The 15565-nt window shown below is 54.9% G+C and overlaps 1 protein-coding gene and 1 long non-coding RNA gene across 2 annotated transcripts in view; both read right to left on the bottom strand.

Annotated features, from left to right (window-relative positions):
- Positions 1 to 3724, bottom strand: part of MAN1C1 (mannosidase alpha class 1C member 1) — a 56615-nt gene extending 52891 nt beyond the window's left edge. The window contains exons 1-2 of the mRNA XM_005529702.3: positions 3423 to 3724; positions 1776 to 2703 (exon numbers count right to left, since the gene is read on the bottom strand). Coding sequence (XP_005529759.3) covers positions 1776 to 2342 — 567 coding nt within the window. The 5' untranslated portion in view covers positions 2343 to 2703; positions 3423 to 3724. The remainder of the gene's footprint in view (positions 1 to 1775; positions 2704 to 3422) is intronic.
- Positions 3725 to 8015: 4291 nt separating this feature from the next.
- Positions 8016 to 10723, bottom strand: LOC148182539 (uncharacterized). Its single transcript, XR_015774600.1, has 2 exons — positions 10585 to 10723; positions 8016 to 10417 (listed from the first exon to the last, which is right to left on the bottom strand). It is a non-coding gene; the product is annotated as an uncharacterized LOC148182539 (long non-coding RNA).
- Between the last annotated feature and the right edge of the window lie 4842 nt (positions 10724 to 15565).

The raw sequence follows: 15565 nt of genomic DNA, 5'->3' as shown, positions 1-15565 counted from the left end.
CCCTGCAGCAGGGAAGGATGCCTCAATCCCTCCTGGGATCATAAAGGAACCCAGCACCCCTGGGTGCGTTGTGTCTGGTTGCCTGGCAGAGGAATTGGAATTTTACCAGTGGTGCAGCCTTTGTTTTAGTGCCTGACAAAGATACCGGGAGGGGAGCTTTAAAAACAGTTTTTCAGATGCAGTTTGGAGAGGATGAAAGCCCTCAGTGGGTCATTCCCTGACTCGATTCTCTCTTCAACCCGGGGCAGCATCATCACTGGATGCCTGCACCTCTGTGAGAGCACAGACCCAGGAAATTTACACTCTTCTTAATTAAATCTGTGCTTTTTACTTATTGGCACCTCTTCCGAGAGCAGAATTCCCTCCAAGTTGGTTATCCATCACGGCAAAGGATCCGACAGCCACAATCGAATCCCACACAAACCTGGTTAAGTGGGTCACAGCCTGCTCCGTGCTGCCTGCGAGGCTGCCAGGCTTTCCTGCACGGGCTGGGGGCACGGGGACAAACCCTCTGGCACCCCTGGACCCCCTCAGCAGGGCCACCCCAGCTCGGCAGGGTCATCTCCCAGCAGTGGGTGACAATTCCAGCCCCACAGAGATCTACAGGGACATCCTTGTCCCTGTCTCCATCCCCGTGGACCAGCCAAGTTCTGTCATCTCCCAGTTTTTGTGTAAATCTGACTCCCCACCAGGGATGGAGGCTCTTGCACAACCAAAGACATCTCCCACCAAGCAAGGCTTTTTTCCCCCTATAACCCCTTTTTTTCCCCCCTATAACCCTTTTTTTCCCCCCTAATAACCAAGCTGAAATGTCAGTGATTTCAGTCACACCCCACCGGGCAGCCCCCACATCTCTCCGGGGAGTGGAGGTGTGCGCTCAGTGACAGGGACCCTCCCTCGGAAAGGGACACCCCAATTCCTGCCACCCTCCTTGGCAAAAGGAGGGAGCTTGTGTGAGAAATGGGGGCGAGGATGGGGAGGTGAGGGGTGGGTGATGACAGTGGGGGAAATGAGGGGGGACATGGCTGAGGGCAGTGATGGCTGATTGAGGGGACATGGCTGTGAGGGGCAGCAATGGCTGACTGAGGGGGAACCCAGACATGAGGGCAGTGATGGCTGATTGAGGGGGGACACAGCTGAGGGCAGTGATGGGAGATTGAGGGGGGACATGGCTGAGGGCAGTGATGGGAGACTGAGGGGGGACACGGCTGTGAGGGCAGTGATGGGAGATTGAGGGGGGACATGGCTGTGAGGGCAGTGATGGCTGACTGAGGGGGGACACGGCTGTGAGGGCCAGCAATGGCTGACTGAGGGGGGACCCAGACATGAGGGCAGTGATGGGAGATTGAGGGGGGACACGGCTGTGAGGGCAGTGATGGGAGATTGAGGGGGGACACGGCTGTGAGGGCAGTGATGGGAGATTGAGGGGGGACATGGCTGTGAGGGCAGCGATGGCTGACTGAGGGGGGACCCAGACATGAGGGCTGAGGTAGACATGGCCCCAAAAACTGAGGGGCGTGACGACCATGAGGGTTGACTGAGGGCTGTGAGGGGAGGCAAGGGCTGACTGAGAGGAAGATGTGGCCGCTGCCGGCAGGTGACTGAGGGGACACACACCTGAGGTGATGCTGTGAGGTGAAGCAAGGTGAGGGCTGCCTTTGGGGGATGTGAGCACTGAGGCGAGGGCTGCCTGAGGGGGGCCGTGGCCACGGAGGGAGGCGAGGCAGCACCGAGCGGGCGCACGGCCGGGAGCGCTGCCCGCGCTCCTCACCCACCTCTTTGATCTTCATCCTGCGGCCGCGGGTCTCGGGGTCCTCTCCGGGCCGCCCGCCCCGCACCGGGTGCCGGAGGCTCCGGCGGAACCGCTCGTAGTCGAAGCGGAACGGGGCCCGCGTCTGCCGGGCCGGGGGCGGGCCGCTGGCGGGCTGGGCTCGGCTCTCGGAGCCCTGCACCTGCTGCCGGGAGCCGGGCGCGGTGCGGGCCGCCGGCCCGGCCATGCGGGCGCCCGTGCGGAGCTTCTCCCGCAGGCGGCGCGGGGCGGCGGGGCTGGCGTGGCGAGGCTCGGCGGCGGCGGGGGGGCTGCGGGGCAGGTCGGTGTCGCGGGTGGAAGAGGAGGAGGCTGAGGACGAGGAGGCGGAGGATGAAGAGGAGGCGGAGGCGGTGGCCCGGCGGGGTAGGAAGAGGCGCTTGAAACGGGAGGAATCGGGCAGGAGGAAGAGGGCCCCGAAGCAGAGCGTGAGCAGGCCCGAGAGGAAGAGCAGGAACAGGAACTTCTGCGGCAGCCGCAGCCCCAGCGCCGCCGGCCAGCCCGGCATGCCCGGCAGCTTCCGCAGCACCACCATGGGGCACCGGATCGCGGCCGCCGGGCGAGACCCGCCGCCACGCCGGGGACTGCCGCTGCCTCCTGCGGCGAAAGGCTCAGCGGGGCCCGCCCTGGGCACCACCGGCCGCCTTCACCGGGGACCGCACGTGGGAGGCTCCGGGCCGGGCGGAGCGGCGGCTCAGCGTCCCCCCTGCCGGCATGAAGGCGGCGGCGAGCGCATCCCGCCGGGGCCGGGCGGCGAGCGGCGGCGCGGGGCTGGGCTGGGCTGCTCCCGGTGCGGGCTCCCGGCCGGACGGTGCTCCGGAGCTGGCTCAGGCAGCGGCGCCGGGGCGGTGCGAGCCCGTCTCTCTAGGCGGCGGTGGGTTCATGCTGCAGCATTTCTGCGGGGCGGGGGGAGACAAGAGCGGGGTCAGTCAACACCGCCAAGGATGCGGCCGGCGAGACGAGCCTTTGTCCCCGGCCGGTCCCCCACCCTCCAAGCGGCACTAGTTCGGTTCCCTCTATCCGGACTTGGCACCAACTCTCCGGTGTGCGAGCAGCTCCCAGCTCTGCACCATCTCCAGCGCCGGAATGCCGGGCTCTGCTGGCGGGGGACAAGAGGGAGAACCCCGGCAGGGACGAGGTGCTCTGGGACACCCCAGGAGGGGCAGGGTGCCCTGGGACAGCGCAGACAGGGACGAGGCTGCTCCGCTCCTCTGCCGGGAGCTGCCTTCGCCCGCGCCGGGCTGGGGACGATGGGGCTGCAACCCAGCCATGCGGAAAGCTCGGCTCGGGCTGAGCTTCTTGAGGCACAAAAATAGTCATTAAAAAAAAAAAAAAAAAAGCTAAATCAACGGGTTTTGGTTTTGCCTAGTAGATCCCGGCAAATTTCTCCCAAATCTCTGCCTGCTGGAGTTATCCATACCCCCACACAAATCCTCTCCTTGAGGAAGAGACAGAGCTCAACTTTCAGACCCCGCAAGCCAGCAGGGCACGGCTCAAACCCCGACGTGCGACCCCCAGATCTCCCCTTCTCCTGCGGGCAGGGGCAGCGCTGCCCCCGAGCGCCGTCACACCCGCTGGGGCGGACGCTCTCCTACCCCCAGCTCTGTTTACTCACCCCTCTGACAAATCCAAGCCTCTCTGGCTCCTACAGCGAGCAAAATCTTCTCAGTGCTGCCCGCTCATCCCAAAAGCGACAGCCCCTCGCTGCTGCCAGCGCTCACGGGTGCCCGCTCAATTAGGAGAGGGAAGATGCTGCGCTCCCCAGGGGACAGCTCCTCTCCCGGCCCATCCGAGCGTGCAGGAGGGAAGCGCTTAACTGCCCCGAGCTCCCTGCAAGGCTGCGGTTTTGCCCTCCCCCGTGCCGGGCGCGGGGACCGGCGGGGCAGCGCTGCCCGGTGCCCTCACGGAGCCCCGCCCGCGCCGCCGCTCACTGCGACAGCGCCCGGCCCCGCCCCCGCCGCGCCCCCGCCGCGCCCCCTCCCGCCAACGGTCACTCCGCCGCCGCTCCAGCCAATCAGCGCGCACGGCTCTGCCCGCCCTCGCTCGCTATTGGCTGGTTGTCCCCGCCTGGGATCGCCCATTGGCTGCTGCCCGCGCCAGGGAAGCCGCGGGCGCCGCCCCCTTGTTTACCACAGTTGCCCGGCTCGAGCTCGAGGAGGGATGGCCCCGCCCCTTTTCTCCAGTCATCGCCTCCCATTGGCTGCGAGGGACGCCCCGTCCGCGCTGTGATTGGCGGAGGGGGGGCGCCGCTACTTTAAAAAGGGGCTGCGGGCACGCGGCGGCTGCAGAGGCTGTGAGGGTTCGGCGGGTGAGGCGCATGCCGCCGTTTGCGAGCCTCACGCACCGTGAGGACTCTGAGCGACCGATTTACCCGCACATCCCCCACGAGGAGCTCGGTACCCTGCGGGTGCCACGGCCTTGGGGCACCGCCTCGCTGCCTGGCACGAGGGGAGGGGCTGTGGAGGTGCCTTGGGAACCCCTTTTCTGGTTTATAGAAGCCCACGTTCAAGTGCCGTGAAACGCTTCCCAATTCCAAATCGTTAAATCCACACCTTAACCTTCAATGTATCACCCGGTAAATCTGAGTGACCCTGTAAGTTAATACTGTACCATAGGGGAAGGTGATGAATTAGAGTTTCTGCTCATAAATGTTACAAAAAACACCCTCAAGCTTGCAGAATTAGCAGTGAAAGGGAGGAAAGGGCATCACCCACACCCGGAGGCATCTGAAGCCCCTCAGGAATAACTGGATGGGTGGAAGGGTTAGGATGAGGCTCTCAGGAAAGGATAAACGCAGCCACCAGAGAACGGCTGTGACTAAACTTGGAAGAGCTAAAAGGGAACATTTTGTAGGCTGGAAAGGAGCCGGAGCTGAGAGGAAAGAGATCATCTGTGGTTTGTGTCTGGCTGCGCTCGGTGTGTGCCTGCTGCACAATAACCAGCACCGCGGGGGACAAATACCTGAGCTGATTGCTGGGTCTGCTGCGGCCCCCACGCTCCCCCCTGAGAACCAGAGACACAACTAATATTGTCATTTTCCCCTGAAAACCGCTTGAGGGGCTAGAAGGGATCGTGGAGCTGCCTTTGACCCCAGGCTGCCCATTGTCCTACTTCACCTTCCCCACAGCTCCACAACTGCCGCAGGTTTAGTCCAAATAAACCCAAAAAATCCCCGAAGTTTTCACCTCCAGTGGCTGCCCGGCGGACCTTGAAGGCGGCTGCCCTCAGAGGAGGATATGCATCTTGATGATTTATTTGGGTTTGCCATCGTTCCTTCCGCCGTGGTTGAAGGCAGGGCCTGCCGAGCGTGAGGGAGCTGCGGGCACGGCGGCCTGGGCCGTGCTCCGTGAGGAAGAGGAGGGAGGGATGGAGCTGCTCCTCCTCGGCAGGTTCCTCACAGTTTGTTTTTGGTTGTGCTCAGGATGAGGACAGAGCCCTGCCAGCCCTGGTACTTTGAGCACAGATGGATTTTGGCAGCGTTTCTACCTCAGGCAGCCCTCAGGGACCGGCACCAGCCAGAGACCATCGCTCCCTGAGCTTTCCCTGAGCTCAGACTGAACAGAAATAATCCTTCACCTTCCTCAAATCTCCTCTCCCCTCTGGGGAAACCTCACACAGCAGGTAAGGCTTCATTTTGTCTCATTGTTAAAAAAAACAACCCAACAAACCCAAACCAACCAAACAAAGCCCCACCAAACCAAATCTCTCTGCTCTTCCAGTGCTGGTCCCTTGATCTTCTTAGGGAAGGGCCCAGGATGGGGAAGGTCGGACTAAGAGGATTTGGGGGCATCAAGGAGGATAATAAATAAAAATCGACAGCAGAGAGCAAACCAGAGGGATGATAAAATAGACAATTCTGAGCAAACCAAAGGGCTACGCCTCGCTCCTCATTCCAGGCAGCTCTGGTGGAAAAGTTGGAGGCTTATCTTTTAATTAAGTTAAATTAGGAAATCTTTTTTGTTTTGCTTTGTGTTTTAGCATAGCATTGTCTTGGAGGTAAAAGCTTGGAAATGGAAGGTTTTCCAGATTAGGTTAAATTAAGATATTATGCTTCTTAAAGAAGACAAAGCATTGTCTTCAAGGTAAATGTTTAATTGCATTTTAAAAACAATTTTGTCTGTGCAATAATAAGACAGAGCCCAGCTCTGCCCGTGACTGCAGTTCCAGATGGAAGCAAAATAAATTGAGAAATTGTTGTTGAAGGAGTTAGGAGGCAGAGTGTAATTACTGGGGAAATGGGGGTCCTGCTGCATTATGATTCTTGGTTTTTTAGCAGCTCTGGAAGAAATAATTTAGAGAAAATTACTTTTTTTTTTTTTTTTTTTTTAATGGGCATAAGAAAAATAGAATTTAATATCCACCTTTCTGTGAGGAAACAAAGCACAGAGTGAGAGATAACACTCAGGGCAAAGGAGTTTGGTCCAATTGTTGCACTCGAGCCTCCAGACTGAGCCTCGATGTTTATTCCTCTCTCGGAGCAGAAAACTGGTTCAGTGCTGGAACAGAGCTCCAGAAAAGCCTCTCTGGCTCCCAGGATCGCTCCAGCTGGGATTTTTGGGCATCACAACCATGAAAGGATGGAGCAGGCAGATGGGAGAGAGGCTCAGGGGCAGAGCCAAGCCAGAGAGGGGATGGGGAAAGGAAGGAGAGGAAGGAGAGGAAGGAAGGGAGGGAGGAAGGGAGGGAAAGGAAAGGAAAGGTCCTGCAAAGTGTAGGCAGTGACAACAAACCCTGCCGGGGCTGCCAGCCGTGAGAGGGAAGCGATCCCCTCCCTCCCTCCCCGGGCCAAGCACGGCCCTGGCAGAACAGAGCTGGAACATTTCTGGCACTCCCCAGGGCACTGGAACCCGATTTGAGGCTGGATCCTGGCCCTTCCTCGCCTTCCTCGCCTTCCTCACCTCCCAGGCTGCTGTTATTCAATATATCGAGCCCACCGCAGCTGCCCCTGGTTTATCTGCTTGGGATCAGATCGGGACAAACCCCGACATTTAAACCTGGCTGGGCCATTCTGCAAACAGCAGCCCTAAACTCCGAACGGGGAGAAAGAACAAAACAATCCCCGATGGCCTGTAATGACTCAGGACAGGAGAAATCTCTGTGGTATCGATTGTTTTAAGGCTGTAGAAATCCAGAGCAGAGGGCAGGAGGCTGCGGAGGAGCCCGGGTAATTAAGGATGCTCGTTATCTGGACATGGATTGCAGCGCTGCTCAGGTATTTAAGGAGCAGGGATGGAGGGCCAGGAGAGCCTGGCAGATTAAACCGAGTGCTGGGGGATTGTTCCAGCCAAACACCCCAAAGGATGAATTGTGTAGGCTGGAAAGGAGCTGGAGCTGCGAGGAAAGAAATTATCTGCACATTGTGACCTGTGCAGGGAGGGTGGAGAAGCCAGAGGGGTTCAGCCAGCACAGCTGGGCCAGCACCAGGTGTGGGAAAACTGATGGAGAAAGAGGGAAAGGATAAAGGTGAAGAAAGGCTGCCCCAAAGAACACCTTTCTTCTCCTTCAAATGATCCCCTCAGCATCTCTTGACCATCCTGCGTTGCCAAGGAGGAATTTTGTGGGCTGGAAGTCACAGAAATGGATAAACTGGAAGTGGGGCTTGTCCTGATTTCATTTAGAGAATTTCAGTGAGCTAAACCTGCAAAAAAAGGGGTTCCTAAGCCCCCTCTGTGCCTGTCAGGAGTGAATGGATGGAGTAGAGAAAGCAGCTGCCTCACCTAAAGCTACAGAAATGCTACAGCCACATCCAGACCACACAAAATGGGGATATTTGGTCCCCCAAAGCTCTGAATTCAGGGGCATCATCACACGCTGATCTGCAGGTCTGGCTGCTTTGCTCTTAACTCCACATTCCTACATAAAAGATATTAATTATCTGAATGAAGAGTCACACTCAGGGATGCACAGAAGCCTTGCTGAGAATCCCTCCAGTCCTCTGCAGGCAGGAGAGAGACACGATGGAAACCCCATCACCTCAGCCAGACTCATGTTCTGTCCCAGGAGAGGGGGGAAAAAACCCATTCACATCTGAGATAACAACCCGAGTCCCTCACACCAGAATTGTGTAGGAACGAGCTCTCACAAGAGGAGGAATCTTGTTTAATTAAGGTAAATGTCTACATCTCAGCAATCTTCCCTCCTGCGTGCCAGGGAAAATATCAAAGACGCTGAAAAATGGTACAAAAGCAGAAACACAACATAAGGTGCATGGAGGAGAGAGCAGGAACATTCCTAGTTTATTACTTTCCTGTAACACCAGGTGACTAATGGAGCAGGCTGCAGCTTTTTTGCTTTTTTTTTCCCTGTTTTTTCCATTAAAATCAGCATCACCAGAACTCCTGTGCTCCATTTTGCCCTGCTTAAATAAGGAGAGGGCCAGAGGAACGCCGTGAATTTGCTCCTGTGAATGTGGAGCAACAGCCTATTTTAGATGGCTTCAGAAATAAGATCCCAAGTGGGAAAGGTCTAAGAATAATTTTCAGCCTAAGACTTCACCTGTCAGGCAGAGCAGACCCCAAGATAAGTCAGGGAGGAAGAAAACAAATCCAGCTTTTCCTTGGGTGCCCATGTCCCCCTGTGGGGCCAAACCCCTCCAGCTGTGCTCTGAAAGCACTGAAATAAGCACTGAAATAAGGAAGGAGAGGGTTCTCTACAGCCCAAAATAACTTTCCAGTCACCTTGAGGGTGAAAGTTCATCTGTCCTGACCTGAGGAATGGGTCCCTCCCGACCTGGCTGGGATGAATCACTGTCTGCACTAAATTTAAGCAGAGCCTGGGGAGGTCAGCACTGAATTGTTGTCATTTTGCTGCTGTCCCACGCTGCTCGTGTCACACAGCCTCAGCCTCCCCTCACCCTGGAGTTTGCTCTCCCAGTCCCACCCAGGAGCTGGTTGTGGTCCTTGAGTGGTCACACAGCCCCTGCTGCTGCTGGGAGAACGGTTTTGATCCTCCAGCTCCGTTCAGAAATGTCCTCAGTGGCCTCTCAATTTGTCCTGGGTCAGTAGAAAATGAAATAATTTCATTCTGCTGGTGTGAACCAGGGAAATGTTTTTCCTTCCTGGTGTCTCCGTGGTGCTGGCTCAGACTCATCACTCCACAAAATGACAAATCTCCTACAGGCACCCACAGATTCCATCTTTCCTTTTTTTACTCCTTTAAAACTGCAGGGCAACGCTTAATCCACGGGGAAAAAAACCCAAAATTCTCTTCCTTGGACCCTCACCCAGGAGATGTTTGTGCTGCTGGAGCTCACAGATTTTAGTGCTGTCTCCCAGGGGCTGCTCCAGCCACGCAGGCTGAATACAGATGGAAAAGGCTCTGCCCAGGTGGCCAGGCTGGAACGAAAAGGAAAACAAAAAAGGAAACGGGAGCTGGGGAAAACAACAATTATGGGATTGTAAAAATACCTGCCAGGTATCAGGAATGTGAGAGAGAGGGGGATGGAGGAGTGCTGGGGGAAGGGAATTCATGTCTCAGGGCTGTGTCCTTCAGTCCTGGCTTGGGGAAGGAATAAAAAACCCCCAAAATTTCTTGGTGAGACCCGAGGGGACACATGGTCCAGCGGTGGAGCAATGCCAACCCCCAGCGCTGATTTTCTCCCAGGTTTAGGGGCTCTTTGAAGCCACTCAGGACAGGCTGATCTCCCGTGGGGCACGAGGAATCTGCAGGACCAGGGGAGGGAGGCTGGAATTGCTCGTTTTGAGCTGCCTGGGACGGAGGAGCGAGGTCACCTCTGCACATCTGAGGTTGGGGCTTTGTGTCTGCTCTCACTTGAGCGGTCCCAGTGAGCCCTCAGGGCCGTGGGGCACACAGGGGGCGGATTTGGGACTCCTCAGCTGTGGGATGGACGGAGCTGCAGCATCCAGGAGCATCCCAAAGCCTGGGAGATGCCTGCAGAGCCCAGGGAAGCGCCGTGTGCGTGGCCCGAGGCAAACCCAGCTCAGCCTTTAAAGCCTCGCCGGCTTCCAGAGCCTTCCCCCTAAACTTGCTCAGGGCTCTTTCCATTTCATCCTGCAGCAGCCCAGTGCCGGCTCTGAGCTCCCAGGGATGAAACAGGAGGAACCTCAGCCTGCAAACATCCCTTGCTGAGACTCCTGGAGACAGCAGGACAAGCCAGGGCTGCTGATGGAGCGGCTGGTGGCACTCGGGTCACACGGAGGGGACTCTCCTCCCGAGGCAGCTGCCACCTCCTCGCTCCTCAAAAAAGAGTTTTGCACCTGCTGGATCAAACTTTGTGAGGATGAGAGGGAATACAGTGCAGTGCCAGGGCTGGAGAGGCCTTTCAGAGAGAGGAAATGATCTTTTAAAAACACTTTTGAGAGCTGTGTGTGGCCTGGTGGCTCGGGTGACGTCTTGGAGCCGTGTGAGGAAAGGCAGAGCAGAATGTTCTCACCACAGCCAGGAGCTCCTCTCCTCTCCAGATGTTGTGGGATGGCTCCAGCACCTCCCTGAGATGGCCCAAAGCAGATAAACCCTGGGCTCACCAGGGCAGGCACCTTGAAATGGGCATTGGAAGGAGATTTTCTCTCTCAGAGCCGTGGTGGGAGGCAAGGGATGCTCACCCTGGACGTTTCCCAGCCCCTGGCTCAGCCTGTGGCTCCTCCCGAGGCTCTGAGGGTTGAAGAGAAGGATTCAGTGACATTTCACCAAGGCTGGCAGAGCTGGGGGGTGACTCCAGCGCTCCTGCCTGCCCCAGGAGCTCTCCCAGCACATTCCATGAGCCAGAGCAGCTGGAAACACCAACGGGAGCCCACAGAGCGACCCAGATTCTCACAGACCTTCCCCAGTTCCATCCTGATGTCCACCATCACCGTGTTTAACCAGCATGAAGAGACAAAGCCCAGCCTCTCACGTCCCCTAAAAGCCAAGCACGGGCTCTTTTCACACACAAACACATTTTACCCCCCAAACTCTCACAGATCCTCAAACAAAAATGTGAAGGATCAAACCTGGCCCCGTCCCACAGGTGACAAATCCTCTCCAGAGCCTGTGGCCATGGCTTTGGGATTTATTTGGTTCCTGGGAGAGGTGGGAAGGTGGATTTGGTCTCCAGCTGTGGAGGGGGAGACCTGAGCTGATGTGGAGCAGCTGGGAGGGAGCTGAGCCAGGGCAGGGAGAGCCCCAGCTCTGAGTTTCGGTGTGATCCATGCCCAGGAAATATTCCTGACTCCAGCTGCACCACGGAGCTCTGCCAGAGCCACTTGGATCATCCTCTGCCTCATGCAGCAACCACGAAATGACAGGTTCCTGTTTCAAGCTCTTTATTAGAGGGTGATTTCACGGGAGCTGTGATTTTCAAACCCAAGCAGGATCTGCAGGTCCAGCAGAATTTTTGCATCGTTCTCATCCCTCTCCAACCACCCACCTCCTGTGCTCTGTTTTTAACTCTCACCTGAAGCCAGGCTGATCTGAAAGTGGCTGACAGAAGATTCACCTGGCCCCTGGCACTGCCTCACTCCGTTCCCAAAAGCTGCAGCCTCCCCCAGCCTTCCTCACAAACCAAATCACCCCAAGAATTTCACATTTCCCCGGTTTTTAACATTTCCCTTTGGGCTGGCTGAGCCCCAGCCACTCCTCTGCACAGCAGCTCTTGTTTTAGGAAGAATTCAGTGATTAGAAATATTTCATGTGTTTTCAGGCTGCCTCGTTGCCCTGTGCAGACAGATCCACGTGAATGGTGCGGGGCAGGACCCCGGGAACGTTCCACAGGAAAATTCAAATCAAAGTGGGAATCAAAGGCAAATCCCTGCTGCTCCTGACCATGCCAGGATCTGCCTGGGCTCAGGATCCTGTTCCTACACACAGGACACTGATTAAAGCTCTGCTCTTCCCCTCAGCTGGCCAGGAGAGGCTGCAAACACAGCTCGGTGTCATCATTTCACTGACAATAACACATGAGCTTGGAGGAAGCCTCTCAGCTGCAGCTTTTTATATCCAAACTCTTCCTGGCTGAGCAATCTCAACCTACTATTGATCCAGATGACGCATTTGATTCCTATAATTGAGATTGGAATTAAAAAAAACAAGAGAAAGAAGCCTTTCTATTTCCTGCAGCGAGTTTGTTTCTCACGTTTGACAGCTCGGAGCGTGCAGCACTCGGGCTTTTGCCGTGATTGAAGTGAAGGAATTTTTTAAAGCTGTTTCAGCCCAAAAGTCGCTGAGGATGGAAGCAAAATATCTGGGTGTTCTCTCAGCCATGGGCTGTGGAAGCTCAGGCAGCTGCTGAAGTCGTTTTCTGGGGGATCATGGAATGGTTTGGGTGGGAAGGGAACTAAAAATCACCTCGTTCCCTGCCCTGGGACACCTTCCCCCATCCCAGGTGCTGCAGCCTGGCCTGGGGCACTCCAGGGACCTCCCCACCCTCCCAGGGAAGGATTTCTCCCTAATATTTCATCTAATCCCCCTCGCTCTGAGCTTTAACCCATTCCCCCTTGTCCTGTCAAGCAGGAATTTGGAAAGAATAAACCAGAACTAAACCTGTGGCCAGCTGGGAATCAAACAAGGACGTTCCTCAGGGGATCAGAGATCTTCCCTTGCTGCTTTCCCCTGGTCCCAGAGAATTTCCAGGAGCTGAACAAATCCTCCAGTTTCACATGGAATAATCACCAACTCCAAGGGGAAAGTCTGATTAGAGATCAAACCTGCAGCTCCTCCTCTCTGGGTAGCAAATTGAGCCAGCACTTATTCACTTTAGATCTTTCTGCAGGTGATGGAGAAAGTGCTGTGTATTCACTTGTTTATTTGCAAAAAAAAAAAGGATTTAAAAAAAAAAAGTCTATTAAAACCCTGCACCTCTGGGAGTGCCTTTGAAAGGAGTGTGATGTGACTCCAGCAGAGAAGTGATCAGCCTGCAATAATTTAGATGTTCCTGTTGCTATGGATACTTTCTTTAAGTGAAGCATACCATTATCATTTAAATTTCCAGTAAGTCACAAAAAAAAAAGGGAAAGACAGCACGTTAAAAGTAATAAAAAATGCCAGAGACGCAATTGTTTTATTCCTTGCTGTCACTTGTGCTGGAGAAGTGACAGAAGTGCCACCTTGGAGCAGATTTAGGACTTTTACTCAATTTATTCCATTAATTAGACCTGGGGTTGGTGGCTGGGATCCAGGCAGTGGCCCAGTGACACTGGGAGGTGACACTGGGAGGTGACACTGGGAGGTGACACTGGGATAGGGGAGGTGACACTGGGAGTGAGGATGTGACACTGAGAGCGCTGGGAGTGGCCCAGTGACACTGGGATGTGACACTGGGAGCAGGGATGTGACACTGGGAGTGGCTCAGTGACACTGGGATAGGGGATGTGACACTGGGATAGGAGATGTGACACTGGGAGCTGGGAGGTGACACTGGGATAGGGCAGGTGACACTGGGAATGGTTTTCAGTGACACTGGGATGTGACACTGGGATGGGGAGGTGACACTGGGAGTGAGGATGTGACACTGGGAGCACTGGGAGTGGCTCAGTGACACTGGGAGCAGGGATGTCACACTGGGAGTGGCTCAGTGACATTGGGATGTGACACTGGGAGCTGGGAGGTGACACTGGGAGCACTGGGATGTGACAGTGGGAGCTGGGAGGGGACAGTGGGAGAACTGGGAATGGGGAGGTGACACTGGGAGCACTGGGAGTGGCCCAGTGACACTGGGATGTGACACTGGGAGCACTGGGAGTGGCCCAGTGACACTGGGATGTGACACTGGGAATGGGGAGGTGACACTGGGAGCACTGGGAGTGGCCCAGTGACATTGGGATGTGACACTGGGAGGTGACACTGGGAACAGGGAAGGAGGAGGGCTCGGAGCTCACCCAAGCCGTGCCCAGCAGCGCCTTTGGGGCTGTTCCAGCAGCACCAGCACAGGCAGATGGAAACACAGAGACACAAAGAGCTGCAAAGAATCCTCAGGCAGGATTTTAAACCAAAAACTTCGCCTGGAGTGGGATGGGAGCAGCTGAGACAGAAACTGCGGCTGGCAGGGAACGTCGGGAAAAGTCTGCTGTGGAGGCTGGAGTGTTTGCTGAGGAAGGAATTGCTGATGGTGAGGGCTGGAAAGGTGGAAAAAAAAAACCCTCTTGGAGGCAGAAAGTGAGAGATGTGGAGTTTGCAGTGTCTGGTTAGGAGGGAGAGGAAGGAGAATCCCCCAAAACTGTGGTGAAAGTTTGGGACAAACGAGGGGTTTGGGGAATGATTTGGTGTTTAAATCCTGCTTTTCTCACCTGCTGGCTCTGCAGGCAGCAGAGGCCCTGCAGCTCCATCCCAGCAAGGCTCTTCCCACCCCTCTCCCTCAGCCAGGACAGGAGTCTTGCCCTGAGCCTGTGGCCTTTAAAGCCGAGCTTTTCAAATCCATCTTTTCCCCTCCTCACCTCTCTGGTGGTACAGAGGGAAGGGGTGGCACAGAAACCCAAAGGGATTTCTCCAGGTGCAGGATCTGCAGGGGGTTGAGCAGCCAGGGCTCTGCTGGGCTCTCTCCATCCACAGGGAAACTGCACAAATTCAGCTGCCCCCAGGTAAAAGCACTTTGTGACTCAGAACTGCCAGTGAAGAGGTTTGGGGGGGTTTGATGTCGCTCTTTACGTGCAGGTGAGCCTGGAGCACCGACCTCCCTCTTCTCCCCCTTCACCAGCCTCACCTGGAGGCCAAAGCAGCCAGCCAGGGCCAGGAGCTGCATCCCTCTGTGCATCCCCTGGGAGCAGTGCCCAGCTCCAGCTCTCCTGGAATCGCCTCCCCAGGACATTTCTGATCTCATCCTGCCACACACCGGGGCCAGGCAGAGCCCAACCACCCAGAGATGCAAATTAAGGAAAATAATTGCCTTTAATGCCACACATTAAAGGCAAATAAAGGGAAAATAAAGTCACCCAGCACAGAGGCTCCAAAAACCGGCAGAGTTTTTATTCCCCTCAGTACAGAATATTCTTTACAGCATCAAAAAACAAACAAACAAACCCCACTCTAGACACACAGATAGTGTTGTGGATTTCAGGATCTGCTGCTGGAGCCTCTAGGGAAGGAGAGAGGGCAATGCACAGAGAAACCCTCACACCCCAACCCAGTTTCCTGCGGAGATCAGAGCTCCCTGGGGGCTACAACCACTGCTGGGCTTCTGCAGCACGAGCTCTGCTGGCTCCTGCCAGCCCAGGAGGCTGCTGCTGCACTCAGCATCCAGGGAATCCTGGGCACAGCCATCCTGAGATGCAAAACTGCTTTAAAACTGCTTTAAAACTGCTTTAAACTGCTTTAAACTGCTTTAAAACTGCTTTAAAACTGCTTAAAACTGCTTAAAACTGCTTTAAAACTGCTTTAAAACTGCTTTAAAACTGCTTTAAAACTGCTTTAAACCTGCTTTAAACTGCTTAAAACTGCTTAAAACTGCTTTAAAACTGCTTAAAACTGCTTAAAACTGCTTTAAAACTGCTTAAAACTGCTTAAAACTGCTTAAAACTGCTTAAAACTGCTTAAAACTGCTTTAAAACTGCTTTAAAACTGCTTTAAACTGCTTTAAAACTGCTTTAAAACTGCTTAAAACTGCTTAAAACTGCTTTAAAACTGCTTTAAAACTGCTTTAAAACTGCTTTAAACCTGCTTTAAACCTGCTTTAAACTGCTTTAAACTGCTTTAAAACTGCTTAAAACTGCTTAAAACTGCTTAAAACTGCTTTAAAACTGCTTTAAAACTGCTTTAAAACTGCTTTAAAACTGCTTTAAAACTGCTTTAAAACTGCTTTAAAACTGCTTTAAAACTGCTTTAAACCTGCTT

This window comes from Pseudopodoces humilis, chromosome 27 (genome assembly GCF_049639895.1).
Source record: "Pseudopodoces humilis isolate 2021_Gansu_Grassland_sample_001 chromosome 27, ASM4963989v1, whole genome shotgun sequence".
In the NCBI taxonomy this organism is placed as follows: domain Eukaryota; kingdom Metazoa; phylum Chordata; class Aves; order Passeriformes; family Paridae; genus Pseudopodoces; species Pseudopodoces humilis.
This window is presented reverse-complemented; position numbering and strand designations above follow the sequence as displayed.